The sequence below is a fragment of the Dipodomys spectabilis genome, unplaced genomic scaffold (assembly GCF_019054845.1).
Source record: "Dipodomys spectabilis isolate Male_0828 unplaced genomic scaffold, ASM1905484v1 ptg000019l, whole genome shotgun sequence".
Lineage (NCBI taxonomy): Eukaryota > Metazoa > Chordata > Mammalia > Rodentia > Heteromyidae > Dipodomys > Dipodomys spectabilis.
Window position 1 is genome coordinate 18,162,287 of NW_024870696.1, and position 26,291 is coordinate 18,188,577.

The 26,291-nt window shown below is 44.9% G+C and overlaps 1 protein-coding gene across 1 annotated transcript in view; it reads left to right on the forward strand.

Moving 5' to 3' along the window:
- Tnr (tenascin R) overlaps nt 1-23,466 on the forward strand; it is a 73,523-nt gene extending 50,057 nt beyond the window's left edge. Inside the window, exons 16-20 of the mRNA XM_042674430.1 lie at nt 11,090-11,241; nt 12,598-12,694; nt 17,549-17,710; nt 21,715-21,878; nt 22,721-23,466. Of these exons, the coding sequence (XP_042530364.1) occupies nt 11,090-11,241; nt 12,598-12,694; nt 17,549-17,710; nt 21,715-21,878; nt 22,721-22,840 (695 nt within the window). The 3' untranslated portion in view covers nt 22,841-23,466. The remainder of the gene's footprint in view (nt 1-11,089; nt 11,242-12,597; nt 12,695-17,548; nt 17,711-21,714; nt 21,879-22,720) is intronic.
- Nucleotides 23,467-26,291: the final 2,825 nt, after the last annotated feature.

Here is a 26,291-nt window from a genome sequence, read left to right on the forward strand (position 1 = left end):
GCATAATCTTGGATAAATCTTCATCTAACAATATGAAGACAGCATATAATTGCCTAATCTTAAACAGGAATGTTAGCCACTTAAATTTGAAGTTTAAATGTTATCGAGGTATGGAATGTTTTTCTATTCCAACCGAAAGAGTTTGGGGAATAAACTTTATCAAGTGACTAAGTCATTTAGTTGTGAATTTTATCTTTTAGTTAACTGGTAAGGTGAATTGCATTAATAGTTTTTTAATACATTTATTCTCTGTCTTTGAAGACATTCCCACTGAATAGTGTTTGTATTTATTTGTTGGTGTGTTTATTTAAACTCAGGGTCTCCTCACTGGCTTGGCAAGTGCTCTTCCACTTGAGCTTCACCTGAGCCCTGTTTCCTTTTGCCTTTTACCCCCTTTGGAAATGAAGCTTCGTGGACTTTCCTGTCTCAGCTGGCTTTAAACTATGATCTTCTGGGTCTCAGCCTCCTGAGTAACTAGGATTACAGGTGTGAGCCTAATACCCTCTTAGATTTGGTTAACTCCTCTTGGATAAACTTTTTGGGGGAAGTACTAGGGTTTTAAGCTCAGTTGCTCTACTACTTAAACCATGTCTCCCATCCTTTTTTGCTTTATTCATTTCTAAATCAGAGTTCCTGCTTTTGCCCAAGATTGGAATACCCACATAGCTGAGATATATATGCCACTACTCCAGCTTATTGCTTGAGATGGGTTCTCCCTAACGTTCTCTGCCCAGGCTGGCCTTGAACCCAGGATTCTCTCTCTTTCTTCACTAGTCTGGAGTAACGTGTATGAGACACCATTCCTGGCCCCAGTTTAGACTTTCTATATATCTACAATTATAAATAAAATTGACCTGACAATATTTTTCTGCATTTGCCTCCTTATTGGGCTTTGAAATCCAGGCTTCACTAAGTTTGTTTTTTAAAAAATGAAGATAGGCAGTTTTTTTTATCTTTACCTTCTTCTAGGTTTTTGTTTTGTTTGTAGCTTTTTTAAGTAACTTGTTTAAAATAAGATATTTGGCCACATCTTTCTACTCTGTCTTAAAAATTATGTATCTACCCAAGTTTGGGTTTTCCAACAAGAGCTCTGACTCTACATGTCTCTAGGAATTTGTTTATCAGACTTTCAGAATTTAGTAGCATACAATTCTTCAGAAGATTTTGTTTCAAATCTCTGTTGTATCCAAAGCTCTTTCCCTTTTAGTTTTCTTCTTTCATCTTCTCTCATCAGTCTTGCCAGTGATATATTTCTCTTGTTAATATTTTCAAAGAACCAATTAATAGATTTAAGATCTACATTCATGTTTTTGCTGTAATTTATTTCTTAAATGTTATTATGGAATCTCTTTATAAAAATCTAAGTACCTTGACATAGTCTCAAACCTCTCAGGAGATCTAGCACTACCTCCCCCCCCTCCTCCATCAAAAAAAAAAACCCTCACTAGATTTTGGCTCTGGACTATTACAGATAAGCTTTCTCTTTTTCTGTTCTTTGATTATGTATAGCCTTTCATTTAACAAAGAAAAATTAAGGCATTTTTCCCAAGCAGTTAATTACTCTTATTTGCCACTCAATTTATTCATGCAGTTACTCGAACTTGTCAATAACTGGTTTTATAAGGCAAATATTCTAAAACCTCATATTCCTGAACATTTTTTTATTTTTTTAAATTCATTACTGATGAGGTTTTTAAATCAAACCCTTACCTTTGAATTACAGTTGATTATGTATAAAATATTAATTCAAATGTTCATTTCTATCATATTTTAAAATGTTCCATTGTCTTCCCAATACACTGCTGCCTTTGAGAATCTAATGCTAACTAGATTCTTATTCTGTGACTGATCTACTCTTCCTTTCTAGTAACTTTTTCTAATGATTTTCTTTTTCTCTCTGATAGTTTCATACTTCATTCAATGGCTTATATTTCATTTCTTTTTACCTTTAGTTTGACATTTCTTTAATCCTTGCCTTTTAAATTACTTTTTAAATTTTCAAAGCTTTATCTTTATTTCTGATACATTCATCTTCATTATTTTTATGCATTTCTCCTATTTTTGTGTTTTTCTTTTTAGGACATATTATAACTACATACCCTGGAATAAATGTACTATGTCTTACTTAGTTTTTAAAAATGTTTTCTCTGTATTCTTTCTTTTCATTTTCTCAGAGAGATCCTCAATCAAATCTTTATTCTTCATATCTACCACAGACTTAAACTATTATATAATCTATATGAAATATTACTGTTTACATTTTTTTGGTCGGTTGTGGGGCTTGAACTCTGAGCTTGGGCGCTCTCCCTGCAGTCTTCAGCTCTACCACTTGAGCCACAGCACCACTTCCGGTTTTCTAGTGGTTTATTGGAGATAAGAGTCTCACAGACTTTCCTGCCCGGGCTGGCTTTGAACCATGATCCTCAGATCTCAGCCTCCTGAGTAGCTAGGATTACAGGTGTGAGCCACCAGCTCCCGGCTTTGTTTACATTTTCTATTACATGTTCCAACCTTTTATTTTCTTATGGCCATAAGTTGAAGTTATCATGTTTAATTTAAATTCTGTTCTAATAATTCTCCATAAGATGTCATAATACTTATGGTCTTGCTTTCACCATACTCTACTCCTTGGTGAGTATTCTGTCTGTGAGCTCATGTACCTTTAGACTTGTCAGTTCTTCTTGCTGATAACAAATACAGTTGAGGAAGACCAAATACAGGTGAGTGACAATTTCCCTTGGGAAATATGGAGCCACAAACCTTCTTTTAATCTACTCTCTTTCTCCTATGATTCTGTTTGGTGTAGCTTTTGTTTATTTTAATAAGAATAGTTTTCACCTCACTGAACAAGTACAAAGTTTTCTTTCTGTTTTTATTTCCTGCCTTTAAATTCCAAGTCGATTCACCAGTGAAATCTCCTTGCTCACTGTAGGGTTTAACCCTAAATCAGTTTTAGAAATATAGTCCTCATACTTTTCAAGTTAATCCATCTCACTTTTGGTGACCTTTGGTGATTTTCAATGAATTGGTCCGTTTCATCTAAATTTTTTAATTTACATGGAACTTTTTGTACCACTCAATAGGACAGAGATGTGTGATCCACCTTTAGGGAGATGGTGAGTTGTGTCCCAAGTCATACAATCTACCATAGGTGATGATGTTACAGAACTAACTTCTCTATTGCTATAGGTGGAACTGGATCTGGCCCACTCTGAATGCTTTCATAAAACCTAATTTTGATTTCCCTTTCATGATGATAAGTGACAAGTAGAGTGCTCACATGCATCATAGGTCTACTGGTTAGCACTTACTTCAGGACTGACACTGTTCTAAATGCCAAGAGTGATCAGCAAGATGAGACAGATGACATCTCTTATAGTTAAAGGGTTCCGGCAGTGGAAAATAGAAAGGAAAGAGGCAATATCAAATAGTGATATCACTTTGTAAAAACTAAACAAGAGTATTGGAGTAAGTGCAGTCATGAAGCGCCAACTTTTATGACAGCTTTCATGTAAGAAGCCTTTCCTGATTGTGCCAGCCACTTCCTCTCTTGATCTAAGGTCTGGGTCTCCTAAGTAGGGTGGTCAGAAAAAAAAATAAAAAGCTCTTCTAAGCTGAGATGTATAAGCCGGGACGTAAATGATGTGAGTGAATACTCTGCAGAAGAGCGCCTCCGGGAGATGAAGCGTAATGACTGAATCTTCTGGGCATGTTCAATCCATTAGTAGAAAGCCAGTGCAGCCGAGGAACACTGAGCTGAGGGAGGAGGACCCAAGACAGAGTCAGCACACCCAGGACTTCAGAGACAATGGGAGACTCTGCTGCTGTGTTTTACTCTGACTGCAATGGAGAAACTGTTAGGTTTTTAAAAAGAGGTAGCCGAGTAAGAACAGCAGCACACACGTGGTATTCAGGTAAGAGGTAGGTTTAATCAGTAGACCTGCTGGGACCAGACCTGCTGGCACTCCACGCGGCTAGGAAAGGCCTAGGAAAGAGAGAGAGAAAAGAGCTTGAGAAGAGCTAGACAAGAGCAGAGAGAGAGGTAGCTGAGTAAGAACAGCAGCACGCACGTGGTATTCAGGTAAGGGGTAGGTTTAATCAGTAGACCTGCTGGGACCAGGCAAGGTTGGCACTCCACGTGGCTGGGAAAGGCCTGGGAATGAGAGAGAGCTGGGAAAGAGAGAGAGGAAAGAGAGAGAAAAGAGCTAGAAAAGAGCAGCGAGAGAGCAGAGAGAGAACAGAGAGAGCTAGAAAAGAGCAGCGAGAGAGCAGAGAGAGAGGTAGAGAGAGAGCAGAGAGAGAGAGCTAGAAAAGAGCAGAGAGAGAGACCGCTCTGGGCCTGGGCTAGGCCTTATCTAGGGTAAGGGTGGAGAAAGGTGTGGCCACATCAAATTCAGATGTGACCTCAGCGGATGCAGCGGATGCACATCTCCACCTCTTCCAGGTGTCCCAGTTGCCTAGGTAACACAGGTACTGGGTGGAGACTTTGCTGTGAGGAGGGTGGAGTCTGCTAGCCATCCAGGAACGGACCTTACATTCCAGCCTTTTAATAATCATGAAATAGGGCAAGGATTCTCTCTGGCTATTTCCTGCTGACAAGGGGCGTCGACAATAGGGGTAAAAGGCTGGAATTTGGTCCCCTCCCAGAGAAGGCTATGAGCAGCAGCTGTCCCTTGGTGGCGTTGAATCCTTAGATGAAGTCTAGAGAAGTCTCATGAGCATTGAGGGGCTGGAAAAAAAAAATACTAGACAGCAAATAAATGGCAAGAGGAAGGACTTGGGGCTGAAAATGTTGGTAGAAATGTCCCTAGCTACTTCTGACATCTGGCGACTAGGTAGAGAAGTCAGGTGACAAAGGCAAGAATATAAATCCTGTTCAGTTAATAGGTAGACAGGTATAGACATTGGATGGGTAGGATTCTTACATTGGAAGGCTTGGGGGCACATGCCAGATCAGATCACGACGCTATTAGATTGTAGTAACATCATAAAAAGATCACTTCCATTAAACAAGGAATATGAGGACAAGTGTAGCCAGAACCACCTCAGCAAGGTGTACACGTTGGAGATAGCGCCATGCCAAACCCTCCACCTGCCGTGCAGAATTAAGAGCCACACGTGAGTGTCCATGCCGGCAACTCCAGGCTGTGATCAACCTAACCTGCCACACCATTGGGCCTGCTGGTATAAGTTAATCCAAAGAATAAGACAGATGATGACCGAACATCCAGTTGCCACTCGAATGCTGTTAACTGATATTTGAGGGGAAGATTCTAGATCCTGTTGCACTTGTCACTGGGTAAAAGGCAGGTGGTCTGCCAAGTCCCAGGACCTTCTCCAGCAGCTCAGTAGAGAAGAAACACATCAAAGCTGCCTAGAGTTCTGGAATTCTCCATCCCATTACCTCCTTAAAAACCTGTTGCTACCTCTCCTGCATCCCCACACGACCTCATGAATGGAACCCTCTATTCCATCTCGTCCTCATAAAATTCACCCCCCACACTGCATTGAGAATGATCTTTCTAGAAAACCAAATGAGTTCAAGGTCCACCAAGAGCCTCTTCCTCCTGTTAGCTTCAGCAGAAAATTCAGCTCGTTCCATAGTATGAACCAATGCTGGGTGCCACATCCATTCAACCCTCTTCTTGCTTTGCAGCCCGTTAAATCTTCCCTCCTCCAGATGGACTGTGTTTCTGCACAAGCTGGAGCCGCCTTTCCCACCAGCTGTGGCTAACTGCTACGTCCGCTCCCCAAATCATATTCCCTTCCGATGAGCACTTTCCAAGCTCTACTTCATCCCAGACCCCACTTCCCAGCCCAACTCTGCCAGCCCTCAGCTTGGCTGTGTGCCCTCCATAATATAGTTCCATCCACCTATGCTCAACTCCACCTCAGAGCTCTTAGAACTCAAGACATACTTACCTGTTTCTCTACCAGAGTGTGAAATCTGAAAGGAGGGACTATATCGTTCTTTTCTTTATATTCCCATCTCCTAGTCCAGCATTGAGAAGCTAAAGGATGTTTCTCGTATGTTTTCTGAATGAATAGTAAGAGACTAAACAGGAAAATGAAACTGAAGATGCTGTAAGAAAAACTACCATGGTAGATTCAGTTCACGGGGGCTGAACTTGTAACTCTCCGTGGACACAGATTGTCCCCAACAATCTAATTGTGGGCTACTTTTCATATAAGGGTCATTCATTTTAACATAGAGGACTAGGTGAGAGTCAAACACAAATCCACTTCCGTGAGAGCAAAAACAATCAAAGTGGTAGTGGACAGAGGAAGTTGCCTGTGATTGTGTGGAGCAACCTCTGCATTTGGTGCAGGACCTGGTGAGGCGGTCCTCAAAGAAAAACATTGATATCATGGTTATAGTCCTCATGCTCAGGCCATTCAAGTGAGAAGCAGGTGGGTGCTCTCTAGAGCTGCTAAGTCTGACCACTTTAAAGACTGTACCCAAGGATGTAAAACAAGTAAAGACAGGGAAGGGGCTGGAAAGTCTCCTCTTCCACTCCCAGCTGGTGGGAGTCCATCTACTTGCACTGTGAGTCACGTAGCTAGCTGCAGTCCACTCGGCATTCAGCCTCCGATGCTCAACACACAAACCAATTTCTGAGCAATTCTTCCAGTCAGTGCCCTGGTCTTGTTGATCTCACAATTACATCTAGAAACACTTAACCATGAGACATTTAAGTGTACGATCACTTGGTGTGGATTTCCTTTTAACATGGTTGTTGCCACAGCCTGTACTTAAAAAAAAAAATATTTCTTCATCGGCCAAACTCAAGTTATAGTATCAAAGGGAAGAAAATATTTCTAGTCATGCTCTTGTTGGTAAAAATTTCTATTAGAAAAATTACTAGACGATCTGTGTTAGGATTAAGGATGACTTTTTTTTTTGGGGGGGGGAGGGTCCAGTCGTGGGCCCTGAACTCTGAGTCTGGGTGCTGTCCCTCAGCTGTTCAGCTCAAGGCTAGCGCTCTACCACTTGAGCCACAGCGCCACTTCCGGCTTTTTTCTTTTTTATTTATGTGGTGCTGAGGAATTGAACCCAAGGCCTCATGCATGCAAGGCAAGCGCTCTACCACTGAGCCACCTTCCCAGCCCCACGGATGACTTTTTGATGATGTTAAATCATATGCCATCCAGACAGCCATGACACCTGAAATCTCCTCTGACAATCTCCTAAAACATATGAAATTCAGAATGTACACACTGAACTCAAAGGGTGCAAATAAATATGTTCTTCATTGTTAGCCATCCGTCAAGAAGAAAGGAATGGTAAAAAGAGGAACACAAGGGTTGAACTCAAGGCCAGATATCCCTCTTCTTCCCACCACATTCCATCTAAATCTTGAGACCATTTGAGATATATCTACTGGCATAAAGAATGTGAAGGAAAAGGAGAGAGAAAGAAAGGGAAATGTGGAAGAAGGAAAGAGAAGACAGAGACAAAGAAACAGAGGTTGGTTCAGTTAATTTCCACCCAGTCATATGGATCTGGGCAGAGAAGGCAGACTGCAGGGCTCCTGGGCACTGTCTGCCAGTTCCACATCTTATCCTTTGTGAGAAGAGAAATACAACCCAAATAGTGGGATTCAATCCCAGCTGGTTCTTAGACTCATTTAAGGAACTTCGATAAGACACCCGATTTCTAGGCCCTACCCACTGGACATTCTATTCAGGAGATCTGTAGTGGGACACAGGGATCTGAATTTTGATAGAATCCTCCACTTGATCCTTATTAGTGATCCTCTGTTTTCTCTTGACTGGTGAGAGGCAGTGATTTGAGTAATTTGAGAGGGAGGGATTTGCCAGTGTGAGGCAAAACTTTGGCAATGTTGAGGAGTGGGCTGGAGAGGAGTTCTTTCATGGTAACTGTGACTTCTTCAAGTTCCCAGGATGTTCAAAACCCATTTGCTGATCCTTGTAGTCTGTAAAAAGCAAAAGGATTGTTGAATATCTTTCCACAAACGCCACTGACTAAATGACAGTAAATGGAATCAATAAACAACCAGATGGCCTTGCAATTTGCCAAGGGCAAAGACAAGTGCACCCAATCGTGCATCAGGCTAACGCACACTTGGTGAACATCTCCATCAACCCACTTACTTCAGGGGCTTAGAAGAAAGAAAGCTTCTCACAGGGCACCATCCGAGACCTTTGAACCCATGCAGCCTTCGGAACTCCTTAGACCACACATTTTTTTCTGAACTTGATCTTATTCCCATTTCCTGATTTTAAAGTGAACTCTCCTTTTATATGACAATTACTCAGATGGTATGTAGAGTTCTCCTTCTCCAGGGTAAGTCATCTCAACTTGCAATAGGTTTGGCTTTTATAAGGCAACTGGTATGTGTGAGCCTTTTTTTTTTTTTTTTTGGTCTCATCGTGGGGCCTGAACTCTGGGCCTGGGCGCTGTCCCTCAGCTCTTCAGCTCAAGGCTATATGTGTGAGCCTTTTAAATGTATCTATAACATAAATATTAACTCATCATCATTAATGTGAAGAGGGCCATAAAAAAAAATTTATTTCCCTGTTCTGAAAGTTTGCTTTCTTTTTCTGTATGTATTTCAATAACATGGATGTTTTCAAGCTGGGGTGTTGTGACAGACATCTAGGTTATTGGGAAGAAGTTTGGGGTTCTGACTCCTTTAAGATGTGGAGATGACTTGATGAAGAAAATCTTCCTCCAGGAGAATGGGGTACCCATGCATAAGGTAGGGGAGCACTGAAGACTAAATTATGTACAAATGTAAAGTGAGACACTCAGGCGGTGAGAGATTGGGGGAAAGGAGGTGTGTGTACAGGTGGATCCAGAGAGCAGGGTGCGGAGTAGCTAGGGCATGATGTCAGTGTTCCCAGACCACGACTGTCCTCTGAAATGAAAACAGTACCTTCAAGAAAGATCAGGAACTTCAGAGAGTTTTAGGGTGTGCCAGAGATGAAACTTAACAGCTTTCCTGCAGCTATGAAGGAAATCAGTTCATAGAGCCAGAACATACACTCTTTGTTTGGTGAGTTAACTATTGGAGGTCTGCGTGCCTATGCGTGCAATGTCAATTAATCCTTCACTGCATAGATGGATGAGGATAGATAGCCCAGATGATTTCCCTATCTTAGTGGAGACAACTAGAACATGTGACTTGGGATCTGAAACTTGAGTTCTGGAGACATGAGTAAGATCTTTCATGCAGTTTTGTGAAATGAGTCTCTGATCTGTACCAATCTGCCCTCATGGGAATTGAGTGAGGCAAGAAATGAAGGTTTTATGGAAACATAAAGTATGTGACCACACTTGAAGTAGGCAGTGTCTTTGCTCCAAACTACTGAGATGGTGCTACAGCAGCAAGTAGGGGACAGTCACTGCTGTCAGGCAGTACTTTGTCAGAAGGACCTTGGGTGAAGTCTACCACCTTCCATCAACTTCTGCCTAACAAAGAATGCTTCACTGGTGACCAGGGTGTAGGACACTAGTTCTGCCAGTAGGGGGCACTGTAGTGCCTGCCACCTAAAGCCCCTCCCCAGTGTCTCCGCTGCTGCCACAGTTCAGACACAGAACATCATCAACAGCGCCATGTTCTGTGTTGGCCCCAAAGATCATCATATTTCCAGAGCACCCAAATACCAGTCCTGGCACAGCCAGCTGTGCCTTTTACTTGTACCACAGGCCCTGAAGTCCCATCAGCCCCTCCAGTGGACTCTGCTGCTCTGCTTCCTGCTTAGCATTCAAATTTCAAATGTATCCCGAAGCTCAGCTCTTCAAGACACATGATTTAAGCTTCTCTTTCAGCTAATTAGATATTGTTCTACAAATTGGGCTGTTCTCTCTGAAAGATGAGCTGCAATTTGCTTCCCTTGCCCTCTCCTTAAACTTAAACTGAACTGTAAAACATGGCCGTTTGATTGTTTAGAACAATTGGGAGATTATTTTATACAGGGAATAGATATTCATCTTGGGGCTAATGCTGAGCTTGTTTTCCGGAATGACTGCCATAAATGAAGACCACAGAGGCTTTGCTGACAGGCCTTTTGTCAGATATAAGCAAAGGCCCTGGGTTCAATTCCCAGCATAGCATTCACAGGCACATATATCCATCCATACATATATATACATATGTGCACACATGTGTACATGAAAGGTGTATGCTGCAGTGATTTTCCAGCCAGTGTATCTGTCACCAACTCCTGAGTAAGCAAGCATCCCTAGAAGGATTGATACATCTTCACCTTGTAAAGGAGGAGACTTTCATTACACCGATTTTTGTTTCACTAATAAACACACCAATACTTAAGGAGGCCAAACTGTTTGCCTCCGGTCAAGAAAATATGTAAGTAGGCAAGCCAGCCTGTGAATCCAGCTCTTTGGTCCTCAGATTCCATAAAACTATCTATTGTCTGATAAATCTGGCATGGGGGGGAAGGGGGCTGGGAATGTGGCTTAGTGGTAGAGTGCTTGCCTAGCATACATGAAGCTCTGGGTTCGATTCCTCAGTACCACATAAACAGAAAAAAAAAAAAGCTGGAATTGGCACTGTGGCTCAAGTGGTAGAGTGCTAGCCTTGAACAAAGGAGGCTTAGGGACAGTGCCTAGGCCCAAGTTCAAGCCCCAGGACTGGCAAAAAAAAAAACCTGGCATCAGTTCACAAGGAAATATATGAGATAATGTAAAGTCAGCACACACTCACTGTTTAGATCCATCAAGAATTCGTTACAAGCTGGGCGCCAGTGGCTCACACTTATAATCCTAGTTACTCAGGAGGCTGAGATCTGAGGATTGTGGTTCAAAGCCAGCCTGGGCAAGAAAGTCCGTGAGACTCTTGTCTCCAATAAACCACTAGAAAACCAAAAGTGGCGCTGTGGCTCAAGTGGTAGATCGCTCGCCTTGAAATGAAGAGCTGAGGGACAGTGCCAAGTCCAGAGTTCAAGCCCCACAACCATCAACAACAGCAAAAAAGAATTCGTTACAGTGCTTGGTGATGTACCAACCCCAAGATTCTTTAAAACCTTCTGTGATCCAAGGGGCTCTAGAGACATGTAGTGGAAGGAAGGATCTTGTCTTGAACTTACTTCTTTTCCCGTACAGGGGGCCGAGTGTTCTCTCATCCTCAAGATTGTGCCCAACATTTGATGAATGGAGACACTCTGAGTGGGGTTTACACCATCTTCCTCAATGGAGAGCGAAGCCAGAAGTTGCAGGTGTACTGCGACATGACCACGGATGGGGGCGGCTGGATTGTAAGTAGGTGCCGCCGCTCTCCTCGCACGCCCACATCCCCAGGCGCCAGTCTGCCCAGCTCAGCACCGGTCCATCTGAATGTCATCACCCTGCCCGTCATCCTTCCTTCCATCCTCACTGCCTTCAGCAGCCCAGCAGCCCAATCATAGATGTCTCCAGAATGAAGCATATGGACATTGCAGTAGCCTGGCTCAGAGAAAGGCCCCAAGATGGCTTCTGCTTTCCCTCCTGCTCCTCCAAGGAGAGTGAATACATACAGGGATTGAGGAAAGGTAGTGGAGGCTCAGACAGGCCCAGAGATCCCTCCAGCTCAGGTCTCAACCTATCATAAGGCAGCAGAGGAGCCCTCCTGTGGGAGATGAATGTGATTGGAGAGCTGCCCGGAGAGGTGGGATAAAGGGCAGAGGTTCGTCTACAGGCTAGCTCTGTCCTTATCTTTCTCTGGACTGCTGGTTCTTCCCTAGAGCAGCTGTAGACTCCAGGGAGTAGCAATGACTAGGAAAAGAGAGCTACCCCTCGCTGACAAGCAACTCTCCTCCACCCCAGCCATGACAGGGCAGTGCAGAGTGAAAGAAAGGACCAATGCTCCAGCTGTCAAGAAGGCCGCTGTGTGAACGTCAGAGCTCCCCAACCTGAGCCTGAGGCAGCCCAGCAGGCTCCATGTGGGATGGAGACCCAACCCTCCGCCCGCCTGCACACATTTCCCCCTCCCGGATTTGGCCTGGTGCAGGGAGGGCTGTTTTTGAATTGTTCACTGGTGGCTGTGCTCCTGACAGCTACTCTTGGGACACATTGTCTTTGATGTTTCCTACATACCTGTGCCTCCTTCTTAAAATATAATTGGAAGTTGAAGCCGAGGCTGATGTATTGGAGGTTAGATGAAATTAGCACTTGAACAGCAGCCGAGATGTGAATGGTTGGCAGTCGCTTTGCCTGCAATAAAAGGGTGACAGCGGACAGTGACTGGGTGATTGGAAGTGGGTCCTGTTCCTTTGGTGAGGAACGCTTTCTGCTACTCTTTATGCTGCCGGAGACTAATTTGAGAGTCCAACTTATTTCCCCTGACGGGTTTGGGAGTCTAATCTGTATCTGAAATCCTCTTCTACATTGCAGGCTGCAAATTAGCATCAACATCACACCCCCTCAGCCTCTTCCCCAGGGGGCATTCTGCCCTTCCAGAGAAGGGCCGCCAGCACCCCTGCAGAAACTGCTCTGTAAATACCCAGCTCCGGTTGGGATATGCTCCTCATCTGGGTATCGTTGTTGTTGTTGGGACAGACCTGGTTACATCCAGTTTGTGTATTATCATTTCTTGTCCTGGGCATCTGTCCTCATGGTCTCCTTTCTCCTCACAGGTATTTCAAAGGCGACAAAATGGCCAGACTGACTTTTTCCGCAAATGGGCCGACTACCGTGCTGGCTTTGGGAACCTGGAAGATGAGTTCTGGCTAGGTAACGTCTGGTTTGTCTTTCCGTCGGCGGGTTGATCTGGCTTTTCTTTTTGCCCATCCCTTTTCTGTCCCCATCTGGGAATATCAGGGACCCGGTTTGCACTGAGCGGTTGACAGCTTGTGAATTGCTTGCAATACCTCTTGCTCTGTGTGGCTCCAGGATTGATCTGTTTTTATCTCATTCTGATGTTTTCCTCTTTGCTCTGTCTCTTCCCATCCTCATTAATAGTCTCGTATGCTGATGGGGCTTGATGTGAAGCAACTACAAAATCAGTGTGCTGCCTGGTAGGGAAGGGTTTCGGGGAGCAGCAGGAAGGCTGCACCTCTCTCAGAAGCCAGGCAACCAGCCAACCGGCCTGCAGGTCAGGCGACAAATGAGGCCAGTCACTGTGCTCAGTTCCTGGGAGAGTGTCATTATCTGACTTGGGAAGGAAAGGGGGGGAAATGACACTGGCATTAGAGGTGATGGGCAATTTCCTAGAGCTCTGACATGGCTGGAGGTTTAGATGGAGCACTGAGCTGGTGTGTGTAGGTAACCCAAGCCCGGCAGCAGTGGAGCCAATCCAGAAAGCAGTCAGTATGACCACCTGCACTGCCCTCTCCTTTTGTTTTCTTTTGTGTCAGTACTCAAGGCCTGGGCACTGTCCCTTAGCTTTTGTGCTCAAGGCTAGCACTCTACCATGGGAGTCACAGCTCCACGTGTGGCTTTTGGCTGGTTTGTCGGAGATAAGAGTCTCATGGAGGGGCTGGGGGGTTAGCCCAGCGGAAGGGCGCCCGCCCGGCACGTGCAAGGCCCTGGGTTCAGTCCTCAGCCCTGGGGAAAAAAAAAAAGAGTCTCATGGACTTTTCTGTCTGGGCTAGTGTCAAACTGTTATCCCCAAATCTCAGCCTCCTGAATAGCTAGAATTACAGGCCTGAGCCTGCAAGTACCAGCACCCAGCTTCCCTCTCCTTCTTAGTGAGACTTTCAAAGTAACTGATAAAAAGAGGTGGAGGGAAAGGCGAAATGATCATGCTCCAAATGCTCGCCTCTCGATACTACCCCCCCCCACACACACACCACCCTCTTATCTAAGTCTCATCGGCTTCTCCTGCACTCCCAGTAACAAACCTCTAACCAAGCTCCCTGCCAACAAGGCCTCTAACCACCCCATTACCCACCCAACCACTAGAATAATACTCCTCAGACTCCTGTAAAGCCATTTGATGACTTTGTACCATTACCAGGTGAATACCAAACCCTTGGCCAAGGTACAAGGCCTCTCTACTCCCACTACACCCAGCTCTCCACCATTAAGAACCTCACCTGCTTATCCTCTGCTGAAGTCCAAACATGGAGACACACTGATGTATCTCTGCAAGAAACGTTCTCCCAGCTAATTGTCCCCTTTCCCCCTCTCTATCAATAACCCACTTACATATACTCAGATTCTCAGATACGTATCTTCCTCCCCAGAACATATCTTAATCAGTTTTCTCAGCCTACTGCCTGTGGGGAAACTGGCCATAATCTTGTGGTCCAAAGCTTGGTCTAGTTGACTTTATCTCCCTCAACTGCACTGTGTAAACTTCTTTCAGGGCAGGAACTACATCGTATTCATCTTTTAAATACTGCTGTCTGTTGTAGTGCCCAGGGGATCATAGATAGCTGAGGCCAATCAATCATAAGAACTTCTTGAATTCTTACCAGATAAACAAACCTGTGTTTGTCAATGAAGCTAATAAAAATATAAGTGAAGGCCAGTTACAGTGGCTCATGCCAATAATGACAGGTATTCAGGAGACAGCAATCAGAAGGATTACGGTTTGAGACCAGCCCGGGAAAATAGCTAGGGAGACCCTCATCTCAGTAAATAAGCTGGGCATAGTGGTATATATCTGTCATCCTAGCTGTACAAGAAAAATAGTTAGAAGAACTGTGGTCCATGGCCAGTTCTGGACAAAAACCTAAGACCCTGTCCAAAAAAATAACTAAAGCAAAAATGGTTGGGAGGAGTATTAGTCAATTGGTATAGCACTTGCGTAGCAAATGCAAGGCCTGAGTTCAATCCCTGGATCCCTGGTTCTGCCAACACACACACACACACACACACACACACACACACACACACACACACCACAGAGCCAAGGTATCCATAAACAGACAAGACTTGCTTCCAAACTGAGTACCAATTTTACAATTTTTGTCGTATTTTGTAAAATATATCAGTGATCACCACTTATTTTTTTATTTAATTAAATCTATGTTTAATGAAATTTTATCTGACCAAAAATGAAAAAAACTAGTTATTATGTGCTATAAATCAAAAGATTGTCTCAAAAATAAAAGCAATGGAAAGAAAGCAATGGGAATATGATTAAACTACATTTTAACACATGGGCTCTAAGCCCACTGCTGTCTCTGCTGCTGCTGCTGCTGAATGAAAACAGAGATCAGAACGTGTCAGATGCTAAATAAGAACCAAGCTGACACTGAGAAGTAAGGTTGAGGTTAGAGTTACGGTTTCTCGTTCACATATTAAGGAAAACTGAAATAGACTTCCAGAAGTGCTTTTCTTGTTCATTGAAAGTTATTTAGTGGCTCATTCCCACATATTTCTCAGAACATCAGAGATACCACCCACACTGGGAAACACCCAGCCTAACCTATGAGCTACTGAGAAAAAGGCAGGTACCAAGGAGGGAAGACAGCTGACCCATGGTAGAGACAGTGAGGGATCTTGGGAGAATAGAAGAGGGATGGAGATAGTAAAGGAAGAAAGTCAAGAATCCTCCCTGTCCCCGGAGAAAAGGTACAAATCAGAACATGAGGTTAGGTTGGTTGAATAAAGACACATTATGGAACTTAAAAGAAAGTTGAAAAGAGAACTCTTGATGTTACAAGTAATACAGAGCCAGTAAGAGCTCTTGAACCGAGCTAAGTCTGGTCGTGTGTAGCTCAGAAGTAATACTCAAGTTTGGGATAACCTTATGACCCACGAAGCATGTCCTGTTGAAGTTTTAGAAACAGAACTGGAAATTAGGATTCTTGTTCAAGTAACAAATGATTTCCAATAATGATGGGAAATCCCAAGTGGCTTCCTGCAGGGAGCTCTTATTCAAATGAGTTATTCAGGGAGGTCCTCTGACTAGGAAGGTGGAAGATTAAATGGGTCTTGGCTGGAGATACAGTCTGCCCAAAGGCGTCTGGGAAGGAAGGCTGAAGTGACACCACTTGGTCAAGGTTATGAAAGGCTGTGAATTGCTGGCAGCTCTGCTCCTGGCAGGATGGATCCACCTGCTGATTAAAGGCCTCCAGACATGATTTCACCAGCAAGCATTCCATCTGCACAAGAGCAATCCAGGGCAGGCTATGGGTCAACAGCTTCAAGATAGCAGTCAACAGCCCTCCTTTTACAATCAAGGCAAAACTTCATGTGCTGAGAAGACTAACGAGGCCAAAAGATCTGGATGACCCCCTAGACAATCGTTTTACTTCTCTGGACACAGCTTCCTCTTCTACAAAACAAAGAGTGGGCCTACATAATCTCTAAATTCCCTTCCACTGTTGCGGTTTTCTTATTCTAAACTGTGGCCCACTCAGATACTAGAGCAAGGCAAGAAGAGCCAGGCTCACTAAACACAGAAACATCAGAAAGATCCCGATCCTCAGCAGCACAAGGAGATTTGTTCAAAGTTTAGGCAACCAGGACAGACTCGGAGTCTCAGAAAAGCAGGTTTGAAAATACATAAGAGAAAATATCACCAAGGGATGTCTGGGCTCTAGCACTCAAAACATAAGAGAAAATATCACCAAGGGATGTCTGGGCTCTAGCACTCAAACTCTGGACTTACAGGAGTTTGTACCTTATAAAATCTATTAGCCCACAGCCTGCTTAGGGGCCAGGCAGAAGACACCTGAGTAGGAATAACTTCACAGAAAGACCAGTAAAGATTATAAAGTGTGGTAGGTGCATCAGACAGAAAGCAATCAGAGTCACAAAGCAGAGGACAATACAGGTGCCCTTCAATTTATGTTAAAGGCTGCATCCCAATAAACCCATTATACACTGAAATGCTGTTAGGTTGAAAATGCATTTAACACACATAGCTTACCAAGCATCATACTTCGCAGTGCAGTACGGTGTAGAGTACAGTCATTTACACCTGTGCTTACGTGCTAGTTGTCACTCACAGGACCAGGAGAAGGTGTTGCCCAGTAATTGATAAACCAGGGAAAGATTAAAATTCAAAGTGCACTTTCTATGATGCACATAACCTTCAGACCATCTTAAAGTTGGAAATTCTTGAAGAAAGTTGAATCATGGAAGTCTCGAAATATCAGTATGCTCTGCCCTGGCTCTTGGAGCCTCCTGGAGGGAGACAAAAGGAAGATGAGTGGAATGAAAGAAGGAAGAAGAGTGGAATGAAAGGCAGAGTTTCCCCAGAGAATACTCAGAAGCGTAGGGGTGCCTGGATCCCTAGGATACCTGGAAGTTCTCCCCTGTGATCCTACTTCTTGCTTTCTTCCACTTACATCAAAGGATTCATACCCTTGTCTTGTTCTCAGGAGAGATGGTGAATAAAGTCAGGTAACCTGAGGCTCAGGGTCTATCAGTTACTGGATCAAGCCCAGATGTAAGGACCTAGAATGTCTGGTAGCACTCTTCAGCAGACTAGGGCTGGGCCTTTTTGCAGGAGAAACTTTGGACTCTGACAGAGTCTCTCTAAGAACAACCTGAGGTGGATTGAGAGCAAAGGCAAATCTAGATTACCTCTCCCTGGCTGCTCCTTCCCTTTAACATCTGTTTTTTCCCCCTCCCATTTCCAAAGCTGCTGGGGACCAGGCTCAGCACACGCTCTGCTCTTCTCCACAGGGCTGGATAACATACACAGGATCACATCCCAGGGCCGCTACGAGCTCCGTGTGGACATGCGGGATGGACAGGAGGCGGTCTTCGCCCACTATGACAAGTTCTCTGTGGAGGACAGCAGAAACCTGTACAAACTCCGCATAGGAGGCTACAACGGCACTGCAGGTACCTGCGGGTCCCGAGCAGACCCGAGGGTGGTGGGCATGAAGCAGGACAAGGAGCCCGTGTTCCAGGCACGAGCTATGCTGTGTTCCTCTGCTACCCAGGGAGGAGGGACAGGGAGCTGGGGATCCAATGGCTCTTGTCCTCCTCACCAGTCACGGGGACCTGACATCAATGTCTCAAGACTTCTGTTTGCTCATCTGGAAAATTGTAGTAACAGTATCTTTCCCCTTCACAGACTAGTCAGAAAAACAATGCAATCAGTGACATGCGACTGCCCTTAACGTTAAAAAATAAATGTGAAAACAAAGGGTTCCTTTTCTTATCTAAATGCAGTGAGAGCAGAACCATCTCCCCTCTGGGTAGAAATCTCTCTTGCAATGGCATCTAGGAAAACCATCTTTGGACTAAGGAAAATAATACAGATTGCCCATCTTCTGAGATGCTCCCTCAGCCCACCATCCTTACCGGGATCACCTCTACCGAGCAGAAGAGCGCCCCCTCTGTCAGCTCTTCGCAATCACGGTTCTCCGTCCATGCTGCTGCTGGGCTCTGCCCTTCTAGTTCTTGCATTCCCTTAAGACCCATTTCATAACGCCTCTTGTGCCAGATACTCTACTGTTTGGTACATGGCATTATTGGCCCTTTCACTACTCCAAATGGAGGGCTAAGTACTGGCGTTTAATTTTAGTAGCATTTCTGGTGCCTTCTTAGAATTAAGAAGAACTCCAAGGTGCTGCCCTTCCAATTACTGCAGCTGCTCAATTATTTCTTTTCTTGGCCAGGTATTGTTATTCCAAAGAGAAGACACACGCTTCTTTGCTATTGTTCATATTCGAGATCACTGGTAAAGGCAATCAGACAAGCCTGAGGCTCCCCAAGAAAAGGTCCAATTTGAGCATAAAATAGTCATTGAAATGGACGTATTAAACGAGATGTCAGACTGAATCATTGAGAAAATAACCGGATGCTATTCACTGCCTAGATTAGAGTTACACCTGAAGAAGAGCCATCCCTGTTTCACTGCAGGAATAGAAGAAGCAAGCTTTCCCCTGCTCCTCTTCTTTATTCTTCTCCCTTCAGGCCCACACTTTGTCTATCCTGGGCCCAGTCCCTGCTGCCTCTCTCTCTTCCAGCCTTATTCCCTGGCAGGGGGGGCCTGCCGAGGGAAGAACTGTTGGACTGTATTCAGCTTTCATGTGTCAGAGGCAAATCCTGCCAACAGGTTGGCTGATCATTAGAAATTAATTATGATTCATTCCTCACCTGGAATAGTGGGTCCATCTTCTTCAGAAGAGGAAAATCTGGGGTTATTTAGGCTGCCCCAAATCTAGCTAACCTCACTCAATGGTGGTTCTGGATAGAACCACTGAGAAGTAACTCTCTATGCAATAAATAGCACCCACTTCCCATGGAAGGGTGCTCAGTGAAGGGTGTCTGGGAGCTTGAGGAGGCCCGTGAAGGTGGCTCATTTGAATTGGATCCCAATTGGAGGGAGGAGAGTGTGACAGGCCAGCAAACCTATACAGAGAGTGAGCTCCGAGGGAATAGAAAGAGCTTGGAGGAGGAGGAGCCAAGTCCTAGACAGCCTGGACACCAAGGAGTAGAAGAAGTTGATCTTGACATAGTAGGCGTGGAGAGCCTTGCCAATCCGGAGGGTTATTGTGGAAGTGGAGTTTTAGGAACATCAGTTAGACAACCCCAAACAGGATAAAGTAAATCTGATAAAGAGCTGCGACCAGCTGGTGGCTGTGGTATTCATCCCAATAGAAGATAATAGGAGCCTTGGCCAGTGTCAGGATTAAGGGAAAGGTATAAATCTAGATGGTGGTCATGAGAGAAATGCATGATTTAGTTAATGCATTAAAGGTTTGAGAGGAATATATGAGGCAGAAAGGGGGAGGGGAACTACGAGGGGAAAGACATAGAGTTACCTGCGGATCATGTCTGTGACAGCAGCAAGCAACATCAAAGTCGAAGCTGGAGAAAATTGCTCCAGGAGAGTAAGAAGAATAAATTCTAGAATTCAGAAGAAGAAGCAGGATGGAGAAGATAGAGCTGTGGGCAGAGACAACATGAACAACTAAAAAGTAAAGAAAGGGTTACTAATTATGCCGGGAGATTAATCCAATAATTTTTTTCAGACAAAAGACATGAGTATGATTTAAGATAAAGAGGAAGTGAAAATGCTAAGAAATGGGAAGGGAAAAATAAGAGTAAGGATTCCTTCCTCTCTTGTCCAGGACCAGGAAAAGAGGACAAAGAATATGTTCCCCGTGATGAAGTTAATTCTAGACAGACACAAAACCTGAATCCTTTGAGGCTGGACAGACAAAATGAAGAGGGTAGTGGAGAGACAATACTATGCTGCTGAAACTACTTCCCGTTGGACGGGAAGGGGAGGCTTCCCTCTAAAATAAAGATGGTCCACTGGGTGTAGTGGCTCGTGCCTGTAATCCTAACTAATCAGGAAACTGAGCTCTGAGGGGTGCAGTTCAAAGCCAGGCTGGGCAGAAAAGTCCATGAGAATGTTGGCTCCAATGGGCTACCAAAAAGGCAGAAGTGGAGCTGTGTGGCTCGTGTGGTAGAGTGCTAGCCTTGAGAGAAAAAAAAAAAAAAGCTAAGCTCAGGGACAGAGCCCAAGCCCTGAGTTCAAGCCCCAAGACTGGTGTGTGCACGCAGAGAGAGCCCAAGAATAAACACATACATAAAGAAAGATGATCCAGTCAGGAGTCTTGTTGGGATGCATTAGAGACACCCAGTGGCCACTGTGGGTATAGCTCCAAAGCCCCTGACAATGCCCCTCCTGGGGAAATGAACCTCGGATGCAGCTAAGATAACGTTCATCCCATAAGTAGTATAAGTTCCCTTGGCAACATTCCTAACCACAAATCCTTACACATGAATGATGGTCAAATGGTCAATTTGTACGAAACCCTGCACAACGTCTCCAGCAGAAGTGCACCGGCCCCGGGTCCATCTGAGAGCACAAGTCCCCCTCGCTGAGCTCAGGGCAGCCTACACCACTTTTGGTGTAGCTGATTTCTCTTCGTCTCTTGAACTAAGATAGGCCTCTTTACATTCTCCTCCTACCAATGCTCATTCTTATCCACCATGTTTGTTTATTATTTACTTATTTATTTTTGTCGGTCTTGGGGCTTGAACTCTGGGCCTGGGCGCTGTCCCTGAGCTCTTCAGCTCAAGGTGAGCACTCTACCACTTGAGCCACAACGTCACTTCTGGTTTCCTAGTGGCTAATTGGAGATAAAAGCCTCATAGACTTGCCTGGTTTTGAAAGGCGAACCTCAGATCTCAGCCTCCTGAGTAGCTAGGATTGCAGGTGTGACTCACCAGCACCTGGCTCCACCATGTGCATTTAATGGTATTTTTCCTCAGTAGCCTGTCAGATGTTTGGCAGTCGTGATCACAGACTTGGTCTCCCCTCTCCAAGTCCACTGTTCCCCAAGATGCACGTCTCCTTTGGCCTGGCTATGATGTGTTCAGCATCTTGTTTCCTGTTGATGGAACCTCTACTTGGCTCCTTTCCTTCTTCACAAGGGCACCACGTTCTTAATGTGGGTTTGGAGATAGGGTTGGTGATGTTGGGTGAAAGCCAGGCTGTGCCCACAGTGGAGACCCCGAATGACCCAAGTCAGCATGGCTAGTTTCTGTCTCCAGGGGAGGAGAGAGGAACCATGAGTGTTCTGTGTTTCGTGGAGGGCCTGGGAAACATCTGAGGGTATTGAGAGTGGTTGTGTGCAACCTTGCTCTCAGCAAAAGGCTGGGGAAGAAGAGGTGGTTTGAAGAGAGCAGCATGTAGATATTGATCACACAGAGTAAAGCGAGGATACGGTCAGCGCAGCCAGGCCGAGGAGCTGAGCAGGACAGGGGTGTTAAGCAGAGGTCCTGGGTGCGGTCACCATATTCCCTGGGAGGGGATCCTGTGAACGCCGGATCTTTTACAATTCTGTCCCAGGTGGAACTCCCATGGATGTTCTTCTTTGCAGGAGACTCCCTCAGCTACCACCAGGGGCGCCCTTTCTCCACAGAGGACAGAGACAACGACGTGGCAGTCACCAACTGCGCCATGTCGTACAAAGGCGCTTGGTGGTATAAGAACTGCCACCGGACCAACCTCAACGGGAAGTATGGGGAGTCCCGGCACAGTCAGGTAGGTGCACAGAACCCTCAGCTTCATGCTGCAGTGTTCATGTGGGGCCTACATTTTCCTTTAAAAAAAAAAAAAAAAGTACTTTGAGAACAATCTATTCTAGAGAGAACAGCTGTACAAATGCTGTGGCACGCCCAGGACGGGGAGGAAGCCCAGGGAAAGAAGGGAAAACGCTTCCACTGGGAGGAAGACCTCAGCGGGAGAGGCCTTGGCCATCAGGAGTGTCCACTGCTATTTCTCATGGGAAGAGCTCATCAGTTCTGGGAAGTGCTTCACAGGCTGCTCCCCAAGGAGAAAACCAGGCCCCGGTTCAGAAATAGCCAAGTAAAGAGACTCTATTTCCCCAAAAGAATGCAAATCGATTCACAGACTAGGCCGGGTGACAGGGAGCCGGCTGGACCCACAGGGACTTTCCCATATTGAGCAGCAGAAGGCCAAATCCAGAAAAGCCCCTTATGTCAGACACCTCCAGATGATTGAACATTTCAGGTGAAAGCTATGCAAGTCTCCTCTTTCAGGAGCGAGAAATCAAACAGATGTCCTCTTCATTGGAGATTTTGAAATTCACCACTACTCCATTCCACAACTGAAGGCCAAAATAGGCAAAGCTGGTAACATGTTCCCAGTAAAGACTCAGATCCTGGGCTAGTTGAAGGAGAATACTGGGAAGGGACTAGGCTCCATTCTCCTTATTGGGAACTCAGCCACAAAACTACTCTTTAGTTGTCGGTAACTACGTTGGCATGTTGGATTTCATGCTCCAGTCATTCCCTTTCTTTTCAAGTAGAGAATTCTGCAGAGAGGGAGGGGTGATCTGACTTGTGCCTCTTTCTTGTACCCAGGGAATCAACTGGTACCATTGGAAAGGCCACGAGTTCTCCATCCCCTTTGTGGAAATGAAGATGCGACCCTACAACCACCGTGTCTCAGCAGGGAGGAAACGGCGGGCCTTACAGTTCTGAGCAGTGGGCAGCCGGGAACCAAACGATCTTTTCTGTCCTTTGTTTGTATTTTATAATATGAGACAAGCGGGGGAGGCAATAGTCATGTGCTTGGCAACATACATATTAAGAGTGTTGGAAGGAAGGCAGGGGCGTCGCAGAGATCATCAGCTGACTCCCATCCATCTGCTCATAGTTTCTGCTGCCGTGGAGCCTGGTTCTGGGACTGCCTTCTCCCTCCTCCACAGTCATCCCTAACTAACCCCTCCTTTCCCATCTAGGAGGAAAGGAGGGAAGCTGTGGACTGCTGAGGGTTATGGTGACAGGCACATGCCTTCCCGGTATTTGTGATCTCATCACAAGCCTTCGAGGGCCAGGTGATCAATCACACCAGCCCAGAGAAGAAACCTCAGCCACAGGACTTGGCCAACAACTTCCCATTAAAAAGGAGGAAGAGATCAACAACCCAAGTCCTTTGCGATGGGCCAAAGATTCTCATCCTCTGTGGTTCCTACCTTTTCCAACCCAACCCATCAGTCCTTCACCAAATTTTATTCACCCTTAGTTCCTATTGGGTTGAAATCTCATTCTCAAGGCAGATACTGTTTGATCCTGGTCTTGGGTTACACAGTGGCTACGTGACCTAGGGTTTCAGTCACTCTTCTAACTATCCGGCCAGTCAGTAACTCTCCTTGATGGTGAAAGGGGGGGAAATTACTTTTTTTTTTCTTTTAGCACTTTGGAGTCATGAATTGAGCAAGGGACAGAAAAGTAAGAAATTAGGGCACCTCCCATAGAAATGACAGTTCACGTAAGAAATAGATCCTCCCCAGTTGCAATTTCTGATCTGATTTATCATGGGTTTTGTTTTGTGACTTGCAAGCGGAAAGCCTTATTTCCATCGTCAGCCAGGCTCTCCTGATGCATAGGCCTTAGTGAGAGACAGAAGGTACAGTTAGATGAACAGCCAGCCGTTCTTCCAACTCGCAGTCCTAGGAGGAACTATAATGTCTGGGCTAGTTGTTTCGTTTCGCTTTATTTTGTTCTGATTCAGTGTGAAAGAGAAATGAGCCCTTTCTGAGGTGAGATCCTGAGAAACGTTTCTCCATCTTCTTATATTATTCAGCTTTGGAAAGGAAAAATGACAAGTGCCAGAGGAAATTACATCTAGGAATCCAAAGGTGAGAGGGAAGGGCGGTGGACCCGTCTCTCACAGGATGAGATGTGCTGTCTCCGCCAGCTTGATTGGATGGGTAAGCTCTGGAGAGCTAGGGACCTCAGCAGCTGGGACCTTTTGGCTCCTCCAAATCCAATGGCAGCTTCAGCCGCCCTTCCAGCATCTGCCCAAACCCATGTCCAAGTCTCCACCCCCCTCTCTGCTCTTGCCCCTTCCCCCAGGCCCAGTTCTGTATAGTGTGGGGTATCTTGGACCTTCAGTTACTGGTGAGTTGTCAAATTTTCTACAAGAAACCACTCTACATTCAAACCAAGCTTTGAAAGCCAGGATGAGACAGTCCCTTAAGCTATGTGTCATACGCTCTTAGTGCGGTGAGGATGGAGTCTGCTTGACATTTTCTGTAGGCACCCTCCCGTTAGCAGGCTCCACGGGCCTGGTGCTCTGCTACGGTGCTGTAATAGAAGTATGACCAGCATATTCAGAACAAGAAGATACAGAAGGCATTTTCATTTCTCAATTCACCATGAGCTTCAAGAAGCGAGGAGGAAGAAAGAGAAGTTTATTAATTGAATAAAATTTAACTAGAGAGTGGGCCAACCATGAAGAGTAGGAAATATACTGAATACATTACTTGAGAGCTGAGGTACAGGCCCAGAGCTGCAATTTTGCCAGCTACATGACTCTGGGTAGGTTGTTTTATCCCTCTGGACTTCAGTTTCTTTGCCTAGTGAAGGAAAGACTAGACCAGAATAAATTCGAACTTCCCTTTGGTTTTAACAGTCAATGATGCCAATCTATGGTGTAAAAATTAGAATAGAAATTGACATTGATGAGAGAGCATAATTAAATAATGAAAATTCTCCAGAAAGGAAGGAAGGTGAAAAGAAGGGAAGGGAAGAAAAGGAAAAGTCACACACACACACACACACACACACACACACACACACACATACACACACACACACACACACACACACACACACACACACTACAGAAAAAGATAACACCAAGAAGAGGCTGAACCGCTTGTGTCTATAAAAGCAGAGCCAGACCTAGGTGTGTCAGTACGGCCCATCTCATCAGAGGAACTGAAATGAAACAAGATTGTATGTCAACATTTCGGATGAAAGTCAAGAAATATCAGTAGAAATCAAAACCTGCCTTCCACTGGAATAGTTTCACCCTATGGAACATTTTTATAAATAGTATCAGAAACATTGCCTAGATTCATTTTAAAGAATTTTAAAGCAAGAAAGAGACTTCACAGATCAGTTCTTTTGACCCTCTATAAAATGATTCATAGATTCCTTTCATTAAGTACAGTGACTTTCTTGTGAGTTTTTTTTAAGCCAGTTTAGGAGACTGTGTTCTACTGTCTTTCCAAGGACAGTGATCAAGTTGACTTAAAGCTTCTGAACACGGTTTGTGTCTTCACTGAACTTCACTGAGAAGCTATTCCTGAGCTTCTTAACTAACTCCTTCTTATTTCATCCATTCAAGCACCTGTGCTTATCCAAGAGAATGTAGGAAGTTATAGTCAGAAAGTGCCCACCACAGTACCTGGGTTGCAGCTTAGTAGTAATGTGTTTGTCTAGCAGGTTTAAGGTGCTGGGTTCTAGCCTTAATACCATAAATAACTGAATAAATAAAGCACGCACCCTAAGCACATTGAATATTCCCATGATAGACTCAGAAGGAATAAAAGTGGAACCATCCCAGAAGGAAGCCTAATTTCAAACACATTAGGATAGATAATTACACCACAAGAAAAGAAAGGAAAGAAAAGAAAAGAAAAGCCAACAAGGACAGAAAACAACTACCAATGGTCGCAATAGATTTGTTGTTTGGAACCAAGAGCCAGGCAGTTCCTGCTCTTTGCATGCTCTGTCCTATAAAGATATGTTTTCCCAACATATTAAAATCATGTTTTCCATGGTTACTTCTGGAAGGTAAAGAGGTCAGATGTGAAGAAGTGGCCACAGGGATGACAAATGGGTGAAAATTGCTGGCTTTTATGAACAGCTGGAAGGGATTCTTGCTCAGAGTGACCACAAGGTGGCGCTCACAAAAATCTAGCCGCCCATGGAAAGGGGTGAACCATCACAGGGGTAGGAAACAGTGGAGTTTCCCTGCTCCCAAGATGGATTTGTAAAGTAGATTTATTTGTACAAGAATGGAAAGTGTAGAGAAAACATTCAAATCCACCTTACCCCTCACGAACAAGGCCCTAACTCCACTGCTGATACGGTGGTGGGATACCTGGCATTCTCTTTCCTTCCACATGGGAACCCAACA